The sequence below is a fragment of the Dendropsophus ebraccatus genome, chromosome 1 (genome assembly GCF_027789765.1).
Source record: "Dendropsophus ebraccatus isolate aDenEbr1 chromosome 1, aDenEbr1.pat, whole genome shotgun sequence".
In the NCBI taxonomy this organism is placed as follows: Eukaryota; Metazoa; Chordata; class Amphibia; order Anura; family Hylidae; genus Dendropsophus; species Dendropsophus ebraccatus.
In genome coordinates this window covers 6596201-6612691 of record NC_091454.1, presented here as the reverse complement: position 1 = coordinate 6612691, position 16491 = coordinate 6596201, and the positions used below count along the sequence as shown (strand labels likewise).

At 45.5% G+C, this 16491-nt stretch overlaps 1 protein-coding gene across 1 annotated transcript; it reads right to left on the bottom strand.

Annotated features, from left to right (window-relative positions):
• Positions 1 to 4261: 4261 nt before the first annotated feature.
• LOC138771680 (E3 ubiquitin/ISG15 ligase TRIM25-like) lies at positions 4262 to 7403 on the bottom strand. Its single transcript, XM_069951561.1, has one exon. The coding sequence runs from the start codon at positions 7352 to 7354 to the stop codon at positions 5594 to 5596; it is 1761 nt and encodes a 586-aa protein (XP_069807662.1). The 5' UTR covers positions 7355 to 7403; the 3' UTR covers positions 4262 to 5593.
• Between the last annotated feature and the right edge of the window lie 9088 nt (positions 7404 to 16491).

Genomic DNA, 16491 nt, shown 5'->3' with positions numbered 1-16491 from the left:
GCGGCCGGCACTCGGGAAGATCCGCTGGCCTCCCGAAGAAGACATCACTGCTGAGGATCGGAGACCGTGGTCGGCACGTGACAGGTAATGTATAGCGCACCACACTTCCGGGTACACGGGCAGGGGGGGTGGGACACGGGGAAGGGGGCCATTCACAGACATAACATACATTACAAAGTTGTATAACTTTGTAATGTGTGTTATTCTGTGAATAATTTTTTATCGCCGGACAACCCCTTTAATTGGTTCCGGAGGGCAGTCTGAGAAGCGAGAAGGGTCTTCTCATAGGAAATAATGTAAATGTGTTTAATTGGTTCCAGCCACCAATAATTACCTACAGTCCCCATATATTACATTGTATAGTGCCCAGTATAATCCCTACAGTACATTACAGAACAGCACTATATACTGTACAGGACATTATACACAAGAAATGTTCAACATAACCAGCAATTATAATACAGTAGTCACCATCTCCTCACTCATCCATTACTGTACAGTGCCCCCCCACCCCCAGCACTGCAACGGATGGGATATGGTGGTGCACTGCCTGTACTACTACTGTACTGTATATGCACTCCAGCAATCTTTTATAGTACTGTACAGTATGTAAAGCCTCACCAGGTACAACCCACCATCCTCGCTCGCAAAAACGTTTAGATACTGAGTACTTCAAGACTGGGCAGAGTTTGAGAACCAAAGCAATCTTTCCTTGAAAATACAGTTTGAGTTCCAAGCAGTTTGAGAACTGGAGTACCACTGTAAATGTATATAGTTTGTGACTGTTTAGCAATACATTATATGGTAACATGAAAGTTGCCACTAAAAGTACAACTTGTCTCACACAAATAAAATGTTATAGATATTAGAGGTCAAGGAGGAAGAAGAAAAAGCAAAAAACTAAAATTGCCAAGTGGAGACAGCTTAAGGTGTTTTCCAACCTTCCAAAACAAAAAAATCTCTCAGTGTTCTCCTGTAATATTTTTATCTTTTTTGTCCAGCGCTCGGCATTTTTTTAACATATTGGTGCAGAAACATTAAACATCCCATACTTACCTGTCTGTGCTCCCTCAGTGTTCTCCTCCGGTGTCCCCCGCTGACTGCAGAGCCCCCTTTTTTGAGATGAACTTGTCTCAGGAGCGATAGCCCGCTCAGCCAATCACTGGCCGCGGGGCTGTCCCATCATCAGTCAGTGATTGGCAGAGCTGCTGTCACTCCCAAGACGAGTTCGTCCCTGAAGTGGAGGCTCTGCAGTCAGCGGGGGACACCAGCGATTCAGCAACAGGACACCGAGGGAGCACAGACAGGAAACGATAACATGTTTAATGTTTTATATACACCAGCAGCAATATGTTAAAAAATGCTGAACACCAGACAACCCCTTTATTTCACCTCTGTTCCTCCATTACCGTCCTCTAATTCAGTATTTTTATATTTTAAAACAATATCCTTTACGTTCTATCAGCAGCACAACTAGTGGGGATCTCTCCACCCTCCAACCTATAGGCCCTGCCTGTTTTATTTGTGCACCTGATGCCTTTTGTACTTGATGGTAAAGTGAAAGCAGAGCTGTGATTGGTTGCTGTGGGCAGTTTACACAGGGTGGATTGTGGGTACAGATTTGCTGTAAGAGGACTCGGTGCAGCACCTGGCAGCTAAGTGGGCCCCTCACCCGAGCAGGGGACCCCAACACATGCCCTGGTTTGCCGGATGCTGACGCCAACCTTACCGCTGGTTGCCAGTGGGTCAAACTAAATTTAGATGGATATGATAAGACTTTTTTGAATGTTTGAGCTTAAGGGTGCAGAGTTCCCCTTCTGTCTCACATCAGTAAAGTGATGTTATTGGCTTAGGGCCAGTATTAGGGGGTAAGTTTGGGGGTTCTATTGGGAGGTCGGGTGGGTTCCTCCCCAGGTGCGGGGGTGACAGGTTCCCATTAGGGTGTGGAGTTCCCCTTCTGTCTTATATCAGTAAAGTGACGTTATTGGCTCAGAGCCGGGGGTAAGTTTGGGGGTTCTATGTGGGTGGGTTCTGCCCCGGGTTTGGGGGTGACAGGTACCCATTAGGGTGCGGAGTTCCCCTTCTGTCTCATATCAGTTAAGTGACATTATTGGCTCTGGGCCGGCAACCAGTTTCGGGAAATGTCATACACAGCACAAAAATATTCCCACTGGGAGGTGTCCCTGGTGTTGTGCATCATCACTGTTATATCTACAGATGGTTTCAGGATTTTATTAACTATTGATGGTTTTCAGCGATCAATAAAGAAAATCCTTAGTCAGTATTACAGGGACACTACAGCTGCAAGCTATTGTTCTCTGTTATCAGCCATCTCTGGCTCTAGCTTTAGTCCTCCATTATAAAACATATAACACACCCCATCTAGCAGGTGCTTATAATAATACACAATATAACTTTCTATGTGGTAGAGATTTTTGGGTCCCTCGGGTACCAGGGTCCAGGTGCAGTTTCTACCTTATAATTACAGACAATGGAGATGAAGCCTCAATTATATATTAGACATTTCATAATTGCCGACAGGAACATCTAGTTTTAGGTGTGGAATTACATGCCCTCTCCATTAAAGGAGAACTCCCACATTTTTTCCCACATTGTGCACGCTGACCACCATTATTTCTGTTGTGTCATCTGTTTCATCCCAGCTCTGCTGCATACACACACACACACACACACACGTCATTACTGCATACACACACGCACTGTACATATCATTACTGCACACACACACACACACACACACGCATATTATCACTGCATCTTGTTAATGTGACCCCTGATCGGCCATCATCTTGACTTCCAGGTTCCAAACGTATTCCTTTAAAGTCAGCACAGCATCACATGGGGAGCCAGTACCATCTGTACCTGCTGGGAGGACGGTGTAGTAACCCTCTATATAAGGAGCTAATACAGTCTCTGACTAGTCTAGGTGTAAAGCGGTGGTTACTTGGGGTCCTCCCAGGAAGGTCACTTGGGCGCACAGGTACCCTCCGGCGAAATAAACATTGCTAGTTCTACTGTAACTGATTTGCCTGTATCTGATGCGAATTTATCATGTTCTTCTGCTCGTCCTGTCAGTAAGCCTGTTCTCCATGCCATGGACTCTTCTTCTGATGAATGGGAGTCAGATGGCAATCTTCTAAGTGAAGTTGAGTCCTGTGAGGGTCCTGAGGCCCCTCATAAAAGGGGGGGGTACTGTCAGGATGGTATCTTTACAGAGAATTATGCGCCCCTCGGCTCGTGCTGTTCGGCCGAGAAGGCGCTGATTTTCTTGTATCCTGTTTCTGTGTTTTGTTTTGCTGTGTGTGAACTCTGGTTTATTGCTCACCTGGGTTGGGAGACACACCCAACTTCACCTGCTGAGTTCTGTCTGGCCATGTCAGGGTTAATCTGTGTTTTGGTTCTGCTGTGACTGACAGGTCTTCCTGCCAGTGGATCTGTTTTGTTCTCAGCTGTCTGTGCTTGGAGATCAGGGGGATGGTCCAATTATGTTCTGGATCAGAGCCCTGGCCTCCTATATAACTACCTCAGTCTTGGATATCATTGCTGGTTATTGACTTAGTCTCTGCCTGCTTGTGGATTCTGTTTCTTTGCATCTCCTGACTACTGCTTTGTGTTCTGACTATCCTTGCTAGCTGCCTGCCCCTGACCATATCGCTTGTTTGTTGACTCTGATTATAGGATTGTGATTTTGTACTGTGCTGCCTGATTGTTGTGACCCGGACTGTCGGCTATTCTTTATTGTGTTTTGTCTGTCTGTCTTGTCTTTGTGTCCCACCTAGCCAGTGTAGGGACTGCCGCCCAGTTGCTCGCCGCCATCTTAGGGCGGATTGTGGCAAGTAGGTAGAGGACAGTGGGCAGGGTTGAGCTTAGGGCTCACTGACTTGTCTTGTCCTGCTGTCCGGTTCCTAACAGAATGAAGGATAATTCATTTGGTGAGTGCCGCACATTCTTTTTTTTTTTCTTCTATCATGTGCAAATACCTAGAGCTGTAGCACCCTATGTAGCATCAGTATACAGTGTTATGATACATATTCTTAAAGGTGTTTTCCAAGTACCACTTTTAGACGTCCTAATTCCAGGATAAGTCATCAATATCAGATCGGTGAGTGCCGACACCTGGTATATCCAATGATCAGCTGTTCGCCAAATCCATGCAGCTGACATACATAGCAAAACAGAGGAGGAAACACACAGCTCCATACATTGTGTAGTGGCGATTTTGGTTTACTACAGCTCAGCTCAAATGGGAATTTTTCTTTTTTCAATATAAAACTCCCATGTTCCCATTAGTCACATAAAAAATCTAAACAATAGACATAAGTGAGATGAACTAGAAATATCCAAAATAATACAATTTTACAGTATTTATCCTGCATACGCAATGGCCGAAAAGTGCCAGACTTGGTGTTTTGGGTCATCTTGGTGTCCCAGAAAAAAGAATACAAAGTTATAGCTAACCAAAAATACCAATAAAAAAATGGCGCCTTTATATGTAACTCGGCTAGTATTACCGCATTTGGTTGTTTCTTTCTATCTGAAATTTCCTGGAATTTTTTCTTTGCAGTTTGGGCCAAAGGGGTAGTGACTCTCCTTAAGGAGAGCCCGTGATAAAGACGTGTGGAGACTTACACTTACACTACAATTCCACTGAGAATTCTGGGAAGAAAGATTATGCAAAATAGCTCTCACACCTTTTAAGCAAAGGTCCAGGAATGAAGTGTATGGATGGAGCAGAGCTGGGATGAAACAGATGGAACTGCAGGAATAATGGTGGTGAATGAGCATTATCTGTCCTGAAGAGCTTATTAAAAGCCGACTATTAAGACTATGGTGACACAAAGCGAGTCTTTTAATTTTTAAGTAGAAAAACACAAAAAAGTACATCCATTTGGTTTCTTCAGAGTGACCCACAGAGTAAAGACGTCATGTAATGTTAAGTGCAAAGTTAATTCCATTTTTTAAACCCTCAAAAAACATTGCCAGAATTGTGTTTTCTCCCATTCCACCCCAAGGCTAGGTTCAAACTATGGAATTTGTGTGGATAAGTTGGGGCGGATTCCTTCGCTTGTACCCGCTCACGGCCGTGCGCGTCTTCGCCCTTGCCATAGACACCATTCTATGCACAAGCGGATTCCGCATTCCGCCGAAAGAATCGACATGCCACTTCTTTCAGCGGAATGGTGCAGCCATGAACGGGTACAAGCCACGGAATCCGCTGAAACTTATCCACGCGGATTCCGTAGTGGGAACCCAACCTAGCCATAGATATTTTCTCAATGTTACATAATAAATGCTAAATGCCCCACCCATCAGATTCGCCTCTGTGATGTCACCAATTAGATTCTGCCCTGAGATGTCACCAATCAGATTCTGCCCTCTGATGTCACCAATCAGATTCGGCTCTGTGATGTCACCAATCATATTCTGCCCTGTGATGTCACCAATTAGATTCTGCCCTGAGATGTCACCAATCAGATTCTGCCCTCTGATGTCACCAATCAGATTCGGCTCTGTGATGTCACCAATCATATTCTGCCCTGTGATGTCACCAATCAGATTCGGCCCTCTGATGTCACCAGTCTCTGGGCAGATTTTCTCTATATTGTCGGCACCTCACAGCTGCTCCTCCTCCCCCTGATATTTTTAGGGAACCTTCCAGTACACCTAATACAGCATGAAGGGGCTCGGTGAAGGTGGCAGTGAAGGTGTGTAAGTGTCTGATGGGGTCACACAGCTCATAGAAGGACAGCTGCCCGGCCTCATAATCCAGACAGATCCTGACTATAGCACTCGAGATCTGGTGAGGTAACACAATATATTTATTGTCATGTGCCACTGCAGATTTATGATACCCCAGCTTTTCATATAAACACCAGGACTTGTTATTATCTCCAATGATTGACTTATGACTCTCCCTGACCATACTGGGATAACACATCCCCACCCTCCACCATCCTGATCTATTGATCTCCACATCCCAGTAATGTCGCCCTGAGGAGAATCCCCGGCTGCTCATCACCTGAGGATAATCCTTAAATCTCTCTGCTGTTTCTGGACGTTTCTTATAGATATAGTATGCAGATTTTAGGTTGTTTGATATATCGACATGACTATAAGCTGTGTTTACGTCCAGTAATATGTCTGCAGGGTCATGCAAATAGGTGGTTACATCTATTATTATACCAAATAATATGTCTGATATGTGGGAGATCAGCTCCTGACCCCAATCACCTCCATCATGTCCCCCTGTGTCCTCATCACCTCCATCATGTCCCCCTGTGTCCTCATCACCTCCATCATGTCCCCCTGTGTCCTCATCTCCTTCATCATGTCCCCCTGTGTCACCATCTTCTCCGTCATGTTCTCCTGTGTCCTCATCTCCACCATCATGTCTCACTGTGTCCTTATCACCTCCTTCCTCCTCAGAATCACACAAGTCACCTGTGTCTGGATCCTGTAAGACAGTCAGTGGATCCGCCATGTTACACAGCTCCTCAATGTGCCTCATCTTCCTGGACAGCTCGTCCTTCTTTATTTCCAGCTTCTGGATGACATCAGACAATAAAAGTGAACGCTGTCGCTCCTGCCTAGAGATCTCACTCAGGACCCTCTTCTCCAGGTCGTCCAGTCGTCTCCTGATGTCTATAAACAGGGCAGTGACTCTCTCGGTTTCTCTAGTTGCTTTTTCTTGAGCTTTTTTCCTCTGCTCCTCGGCACTCCGGACTCTTTCCTCAGTCTTCTCTCTCTTTGTCATGAGATTCTGCAGAAAATTTCTCAGTTCCTTCTCAGAGGCCTCATCCAGCATCTCCACCCGGTATCCCCGATGTTCTCCATCTAATCTGCAGGACACACAGATACAAGCATTGTCCTCAGTGCAGTAATATTCCAGGATCTTCTTATGGACAGAACATTTCCTCTTCTCCAGGGAAGTGCTGGGATCGGTCAGGACGTGTTCTGGTGACTTGCTGTGAGCTCTCAGGTGATTATCACACAGAGAAGCCTCACACAGCAGACAGGATCTCACAGCAGGTACAGGAGAGTCCACACAGTAAGTGCAGAAGATGAAGCCATTGTCCGAATGAGTAGAAAGGAAATTCTCCACCACGTTACACAGAGTTATGTTCTTCTGCAGTGTCGGACGCTCCTGAAACTCTTCTCTACATTCAGGACAGGAATAAACTCCAGCCCCGTCCTGTGTATTCAGGACCTGATCAATACATCCCCGGCAGAAGTTGTGTCCACATCTCAGGGTTACAGGATCCGTATAAAGGTTCAGACAGATGGAACATTCCAGCTTCTCTTTTAGATCAGCAAACGCCATCGCTGACAACATAAGAAAGAAAGAGCAGTGACGTCTACAAAGCTGGATTGGATGGGATTTATATTCACCCCATAGGGTGCGGCTGGTTCCTCACCTGATAAGAAGCTGTCGGGAGTGGAGGAACCTCCTCAGTTGGCAGCAGGACTGTAACCTTTAGTTCCGTTACCCTTTTATACATGATTTTATTGCTATATTTATAGATGTGAATTTGTTCTTGTACACAGGCCAGTAAGTGGTCATATGTGTAAAGGAACAGCTGCCATTGTAAAGGTTATCAGGAAGCTTTAAAAGATAGGAAACTCCTTGTACGGATCCTATGTATGTGTTATAGTGTATATAGCTGTGTATATATATATAGCTAGGGTATAGTCTCTGCCATAAATACTGCTGGTTAGTATGGATAAAGCTGGTTAGCATGTTTAATATATAATATATAAGGATAATTTTCATAGAATCCTGTGTGTGTGAGAGTCATTCCTGCCACCATTTCAGGAAGATGAGACAGAGATTTCTTATGCTTACTGTGAATAGGCATGAAAAACTCGAATTGTTCCAAAAATATGTTCCTTTAGTTTGAAATTTCTCAATTTCACGAGGAACAGGAGAGAAATGTCACCCCAATATATGTAAAGCAGGTTCTCCTGAGTAGAACGGTACCCCATATGTGGGCATAAACCACTGCATGGGCACACAGCCGGGCTCAGAAGGGAAGGAGCGCCAATTAGCATTTTCAGTGCAGATTTTTCTGAAGAAGTTTCTGAGCGCCAGGTGCGTTTGCAGCGCCCCTGTAGTGTCAGCAGAATAGATTCCCCCCAAAAAGTCACCCCATTTTGGAAAGTGCACCCCTCAAAGAATTCATCTTGGGGTGTGGTGACCATTTTTACCCCACAGGTATTAGAGGAAAGTATTCAAAATTGGCCAGTAAAAATGAAAAACTCGATTTTTTCCAATAATATGTTGGTTTAGTTTGAAATTTCTCAATTTGACGAGGAACAGGAGAGAAAACGTACCCAAAAATCTGTAACACAGGTTCTCCTGAGTACAACGGTATCCCATATGTGGGCATAAACCACTGTATGGGCACACAGCCGGCCTCAGAAGGGAAGGAGCGCCAATTTACTGGAACAAAACCGCAGCTAGTAATGGTTATTAGAATAGCGCAGTTAGTAAAATAAAATAAATGAGATTACAGGTAATGTGGGGTGGTCACGGACAGCCTGGGGTGGTTATGGACAACCTGAGGTGGTTAAAAGGTAATCTGGGGTGGTTACGGACAACATGGGGTGGTCACGGGCAACCTGCTGTGGTTACGGCAACCTGGGGTGGTTACAGGCAACGTGGGGTGGTTACGGGCAACGTGTGGTGGTTATGGGCAACGTGTGGTGGTCACGGGCAACCTGCTGTGGTTACGGCAACGTGGGGTGGTTACAGGCAACGTGGGGTGGTTACGGGCAACGTGGGCTGGTTACGGGCAACGTGGGCTGGTTACGGGCAACCTGCTGTGCTTACAGACAATCTGGGGTGGTTACGGGAAACGTGGGGTGGTTACGGGCAACCTGCAGTGCTTACAGACAATCTGGGGTGGATACGACAACGTGGGGTGGTTACGGGCAACCTGTAGTGCTTACAGACAATCTGGGGTGGTTACGGGCAACGTGGGGTGGTTACGGGCAACCTGCAGTGCTTACAGACAATCTGGGGTGGATACGGGCAACGTGGGGTGGTTACGGGCAACCTGCAGTGCTTACAGACAATCTGGGGTGGTTACGGGCAATGTGGGGTGGTTACGGATAAACTGAAGTTCTTATAGGCAATCTGGGGTGGGTACCTGTAATCTGGCATGGGCACCTCCATCTGGAGGGGGTCATTGGTAATTTGGGGTGGTCAGAGGCGCCGTGGCGTGGTCAGAGGCGCCGTGGCGTGGTCAGAGGTGACGTGTGGTGGTCAGAGGCGACGTGTGGTGGTCAGAGGCGACGTGTGGTGGTCAGAGGCAACGTGCGGTGGTCAGAGGCATCGTGGCGTGGTCAGAGGCAACGTGCGGTGGTTACGTGCAATCTGGGGGGGTTACATGTAATTTGGGGTGGTTACGGGCAATCTGGAGGGGGTCACTGGCAATTTGGGGTGGTTACGGGCAACGTGCGGTGGTTACGGGCAACGTGCGGTGGTTACGGGCAACGTGCGGTGGTTACAGGCAACGTGCGGTGGTTACGGGCAACGTGCGGTTTTTATGGGCAACGTGCAGTGGTTACGGGTAATCTGGGGGGGGGGTTAGCGGTAATTTGGGAGTAAACTGCAATTATTACTATAATAAAAAGTGTTTTATTTTTTTGTATGTTTGTCACTTTTTGTACTTTACACATTCATTTTCACTGTATTACTATGATTACTGTGATATTTTCTATCACAGTAATCATAGTTCAGTGACAGAGATCAAATTGGTCTCTGTCACTTTAAATTTTCAGAGCTGGCTGGTTGTGAAGCGCATGCGCACTTCACAACCAGCCAGGACGTCGAGGAGGAAGGAGCTCCAGGAGCAGGTAACGTATAAGGGGTAGGGGAGGTGACTGGGGGAAGGGGGTGACAGGGGTGGGGTGGGGGGCGATTTGGGGGGTGGGGGGACATCACTTTTTATCCCCTGTCACCAATCATTCATGGTGACAGGGGATAAAAAGTGCCGGGAGCACATGGTACAAGCGATCAGCGGTATATAGTATATACCGCTGATCGCTTGTACCGGGACCCCACAGGGGGGGTCCCGATGACTGCCCCATGCTCTCCGCTACCTCCGGTGGCGGAGAGCATGGGGCTTTCATTCATTTTAACTTTTCCATCGCTGTGAACAGACATTAGTCGGTTCACAACGATGGCGGCGGCCATCTTGAAAATGATGGCCGCCGGGGGAGGGGGGTTAGTGATCGCCCTACTAGGGGGGGCTGATCTGAGGCCTGGGGGACACTTATTTCATCTCCCCCCGCCGTAGATTCACGGCGGGGGGAGATGAAAGGCGGCGGCACCGGTAATCCCCTTTACCGACGGCTGCCGCTATAACGTGAATAACGGCGATCGTCGGTTGGGGGGGGGGGGGCGGGATGGACCCCACACACTGCCCCAACCCCTCAGCTACCTCCGGTAGCTGGGGGGATGGGGTGGGGGCCGTCCCGGCCCCGCAGCCTTATTCTCTGCCATCGCCGTAAAAAGCTGATGGCAGCAGAATAAGGACCCTTAGTGACCGCCATAAAAAGCCGTATCGGCGGTCACTAAGGGGTTAAACAACTTAAAGTAAAAAAAAAAAAAAAAAAAACACATTTCAAATGAAATTTAAATTATCTGCCATCAAATTTAAAATTTTATTCTGAGGTTCTCACCAGGCTGTTGCAAACTTTGGATGCTTAAAGGGAATGTGTCACAAAGAAAAAAAAAATTGGAAAGTGTTAAAATTACATTTGTTGTTGTTTTTGGTTAATTTATGTGTGTTATTTATATTTTTTACATGTAAGGAAATATGAAAAATTAATGATCTAATTTTTCATATTTCCCACTGATGGCCCCTAGGGGGAGCTCCAGCAGGTAAAAAGTAACCTGAAATACAGCTGCTGAAAAGAGGCAGTCTCTGCTTTACTGCTGTGACATCATCACCTCCCCCTTCTTTTCATAGAACAAAGAGGGGAAAGGAGCAGTGCCATTTTGTTGTTGTCTGTATAGCAGTACAGATACTGATAGAAGTGTGTCCCCAGCCAACTTCATAATACACCTCAGCTCTGCTCCAGATGATTTGAAAATCTGGATACAGTCCTGCAAAACTTCACCCAGGACTGTATCCCACTTATCCAGACATGCAGAGCAGAACTCAAATGCAGCCAGTTGACAAGCCAACGGCCATGCGAAGCGAAGCACTTCACTACTACCATTAATTTGCTCCTCCCTGATGTACACTCAGACAGGCAGCTCATACACGCACACTCATACAGGGAGATCATACACGCACACTCAGGCCAGGTTCAGACTATGTAATTGTGCGGCTGTATTTGCGGCTGTAATTGTGCGGCGGTTTTTTGGTGGTTCATGCGTACGCTGGAAAGTATAGGATATACGGCTGCACAGTGCACACTATGTATGAATCTACGGCCTGATCGTAAACGGACCCGTAAAAAATGAACAAGACCATTGTTTGCGGCTGGACATGCGGCCGTGGATTGACAGGCGGTCCGTACGGAGTACTTCAAAAATAGCCGGCAATGATGCCGAATGCCGATGCCTCTAATAGTTAATATATTAAATTAATAAATAAACAGATTTTCTTTGTAATAAAGTCCCTTTCGTTGGTCAATAATTTAATTCTAACGAATCCATAATTTGGCAATTAAATATACTGTTAAAATAAATAGATATATAAATAAATGTATATTTATATATTTATTTTTTGACAGTATATTTAATTGCACAATGATGGATTCGTTAGAATTAAATTATTGACCAACGAAACTGAATTTATTTAATCGAAAATGTGTTTTATTAATTAAATATTAATTAGTACAGGAAGCTCCATAAGCCGTTAATTCATATTCCCGGCAATAGAGCATTCTGTACTAATCATCACTTAACTTAAATGAAAACATCAAATGTTTCTTCTAATTATGTTATCACAATAGCATTATTAGAAGAAACATTAAGAATTATATGTGCGCTCAGCTGATTGGCTGATCGGCTCAGCGCACATATAAAGAGCCGGTCCGCAGTACAGTGACTTCATTGTGCTGCGGACCAGCGAAGAGACAACATCGGGGTGAGTATAGAGCTCTCCCCACCCCCTCCCCAGCACTGCACCCCTCCCAGCAAGGAAGGGGGGGTCAGTTAACCCCTTCCTTGCTGGGATGGGTGCAGTCTGACATCAGTCTGGCCCCCAAGGGGTTAAGGGGGATACAATACATCCTCCCTTACCCCTTGGGGGCCAGACTGTAAGCAGCGATCTGTAAAGATGTTGCATACTGTAAGGAGCACAACACCGATCACAATGATGGGTGTTGTGCTCCTGTTTGTGTGTTTCTCCCTTTTTGTTTTTCAGATATCGGTATCCTGGGGATTACGTCGGATTCCATGGACTACGTCGATGACCAGCGTTTTTTTAATGTTTTTTTTTTAATAAAATGGTCAATGAGGGGTGTGGGGGTGTTTTTATTTGAATAAAAAAATTTTTTAACTTGTGTCTTGTCTTTCTTTACTTTATAGACTTAGTAGTGGAAGCCGTCTAATAGACGGAATCCATTACTAAGTTGGGGCCTAGTGTTAGCCGGTATAAAATGGCTAACACTAACCCCCTATTAATACCCCAGTACCCAATGCCACCAGGGGTACTGGGAAGAGCCGGGTGCCAGTGGTCCCGGAGCGTCAAAATTGGCGCTCCTGGACCGGGCAGCAGCAGGCTGGTAAGATTTAGGCTGGGGAGGGCCTAAACCAATGGCTCTTCCCACCCTGGTGTTACCAGGCTGCTGTCGTTTGGTTTTTAACCCGGCTGGTTATAAAAATAGGGGGGACCCTATGCGGGTTTTTTTTTAAAATAAATAAATAATTTAAAAAACACGCATAGGGTCCCCCCTATTTTTATAACCAGCCGGGTTAAAAACCAAACGCCAGCAGCCTGGTAACACCAGGGTGGGAAGAGACATTGGTTTAGGCCCTCCCCAGCCTAAATCTTACCAGCCTGCTGCCGCCCGGTCCAGGAGCGCCAATTTTGACGCTCCGGGACCACTGGCACCCGGCTCTTCCCAGTACCCCTGGTGGCATTGGGTACTGGGGTAATAATAGGGGGTTAGTGTTAGCCATTTTATACCGGCTAACACTAGGCCCCAACTTAGTAATGGATTCCGTCTATTAGACGGCTTCCACTACTAAGTCTATAAAGTAAAGAAATAAAGACAAGACACAAGTTAAAAAATTTTTTTATTCAAATAAAAACACCCCCACACCCCTCATTGACCATTTTATTAAAAAAAAAACATTAAAAAAACGCTGGTCATCGACGTAGTCCACGGAATCCGACGTAATCCACAGGATGCCGATATCTGAAAAACAAAAAGGGAGAAACACACAAAAAACACAGGAGCACAACACCCATCATTGTGAGCGGTGTTGTGCTCCTTGCAGTATGCAGCATCTTTACAGATCGCTGCTTACAGTCTGGCCCCCAAGGGGTTAAGGGAGGATGTATTGCACCCCCCTTCCTTGCTGGGAGGGGTGCAGTGCTGGGGAGGGGGTGGGGAGAGCTCTATACTCACCCTGATGTGTCCTCTTCGCTGGTCCGCAGCACAATGAAGTCACTGTGCTGCGGACCCGCTAATTATATGTGCGCTCAGCCGATCAGCCAATCAGCTGAGCGCACATATAATTCTAAATGTTTCTTCTAATAATGCTATTGTGATAACATAATTCGAAGAAACATTTGATGTTTTCATTAAAGTAAAGTGATGATTAGTACAGAAAGCTCTATTACCGGCAATATGAATTAACGGCTTATGGAGCTTCCTGTACTAATTAATATTTAATTAAGAAAACACATTTTCGATTAAATAAATTCAGTTTCGTTGGTCAATAATTTAATTCTAACGAATCCATCATTGTGCAATTAAATATACTGTCAAAAAATAAATATATAAATATACATTTATTTATATATCTATTTATTTTAACAGTATATTTAATTGCAAAATGATGGATTAGTTTAAATTTAATTATTGAACAACGAAAGGGACTTTATTACAACGAAAATGTGTTTTATTATTTTAATAGATTAACCATGAGAGACATTGGCATTAGTGCAGAGGATCCCAAACCCCGATAATAGCGATTCATGTAAACTGTTTCCCTGCTTTCCCAGATGCATCCAGAGGTGTTTCCATCACTTTCTTAAGATTTTATTTGTTATTTTTAGTTGAACCAGATTTCCAAGTAAATGACCGTATGTTTTGAGCCGCATGTCTATTCCCTTACGTCCCATTGGCATCACAACATATGGGGTAAATTCGCCCCTGCGAGCCCCTGGGACGAAGGAATATTTAATGAAAAAATAACAATTAAATTTTAATCCCCTCCTCCATGAGGTATAAATAGGCTCCACCCCCCCTAGACCTCAGTCTTTTTTTACTTCGTTGCTGTTAGCCCTAGGGGACGTTGTCCCTCCTCCGTTTTTATGCTTTGTTAACCTGTTGCATTCAGGTTTTCTCTCCAGGTAATGATTGCTGGGATGCCGCTGGAGCCGGTGTCCAGGTAGTATCCTGATATTTGCTTCTGCAGGTCTTAGCTTTTAAGTTTTTCTTACCTAGTGCGTCTTGGAACGCACTCTGCGTGTCACCCGAGCCGCTGGCTTTTCTTCCAGTCGCGTTCGACTGTGGAACGCATCGGCGCTGCGTGCGTCTCAGCACTGCGGCATCAGCGTCATGTCACTTCCGGGGGCCGGCAGCGGCGCACGCTCTCTGCATGCCGGATTAGCGGTGTGTTCAAGGCAGAAGGTAAGCTGTTGCTACCTCTAGGTCTGGCTGTCTTCCTCTGGAAGGATTTTCTGTGGCTCATTTGGATCTAATAGAAAACATCTGAGTGCAAAGTGCTGTGATCTCTCTTCTATATACTTAAAAGTAAGTGTTGCTGCCACCTAGTGTCTCTTTCCGGTATCACTCTAGCCAGGCTAGTGGTTTATATGTATTGTAATACATTGATTATTTGCAGATGTCTGAAATGGAGACCAGCCCTGCTGCTGGCAAAAGACCTTCTAAGGAAGCACTTCATGTGCCGAGTGTGAGACTCCTCTACCTGACGGCTATGGATACCGTAGGAGGATAATTTTTTCCAGATAAGATTCATCCTTTCTTTCATAAAAATATTTATGAATGCCTAAAAATATTTATAATGCCTAAGTACGCTGTCCTTCATGCAGACCTAAACCTATGAGGAGCCTGATGTTCAGGATGTAGTTGTATGGGTCAAGGACTATGTGCAAAAGACTTTAGCGGCTAATAAGAATCGCCGCCCGTGTCCTAAGTTAAAGACCAAATGGAGCATTTCTCTCTCTACTCCCAGCCTGTGAGTATATTACTTTATGGCTGTAGGATTATGGTCATTTTCAGTTTACTGTGATTGATGAAGTTAACTCATCATCTTCTTCTGAAACCTCTTCTACTTCTGAAGATGAGAAAGAATTATTCAGGGGGTATTTCACAGCTGATAGAATTCACAAGCTCTGCTAAGCTGTGCAAGCTGAAATACACCCTGAGGAAATAGAAGAGGATAGGATTGGTCCTCCTCAAAAAAGCCTAGGGCTTTTTCTGTGGGTAAGACTTCATTGTCTATGTTACAGGCGGAATGGAAGGAACCGGAAAAGACTCCGGGTTTGAGCAAGAGGTTTAAGACCTTATATGTTCTCAAGGAAGAACAATGTAAGAACTGGAATGAGCCTCCAAAGGTGGACCCGGCCATAGCCAAACTGTCGAAATGTACTGTGCTGCCTGCGGAGGACGGATCCAATCTTAAGGATCCGATGGATAGAAGGGTGGAGATAGCCCTCAAGAGATCATATACGGCAGCGGCAGCCCAAGGGGCAGTCTCCATTTCTTCTTTGAGGTTTCTAGAAGCCTAAGAAGATGGCTGGCCAAGGTCCAGGAAAATTTGGAAGGTAGAGCTAGCAGGGACAAGGTCCTTCGCTCCTTAAAAAAGGTTATTATGGCCATTGACTTCCTCTGCGATGATGCATCTCAGGGAACCAGGTTAGCGTAAAAAAACTAGTACGCTCTCAACCGCTGCCGAAGGGCGCTATGGTTAAAACCCTGGGTTGTAGATGCTAACTCCAAAATTCAGCTCTGTAATATGGAGTTCCAGCCAGGTAGGCTGTTTGGCTCTGAGCTGGATAAATTAATGGAGGAATTGTCTGACAAGGAGGGGAAGTCCCTACCATTGTCCTATAAGAGCGGTGATTCCTTTCGCAGAGCAAAATCTCCTCAGCGAGGCAAAGGGAGATACCAGTACAGAGGTCGAGGAAGAAACTATTCCAGAAGAAATTCTGGGAAGCAGCAGAATAAGGACACCAACAAGAAACCAGACTTCTGACGCAGAAGCTGTCCAGTGGGAACACGTCTGAGTTTGTTTCTTCCTGCCTGGGAAGAATT

What these genes read in the sequence shown, in the direction of transcription:
- LOC138771680 (XM_069951561.1), bottom strand. Translation starts at nt 7,354, where the DNA reads ATGTTGTCAGCGATGGCGTTTGCTGATCTAAAAGAGAAGCTGGAATGT.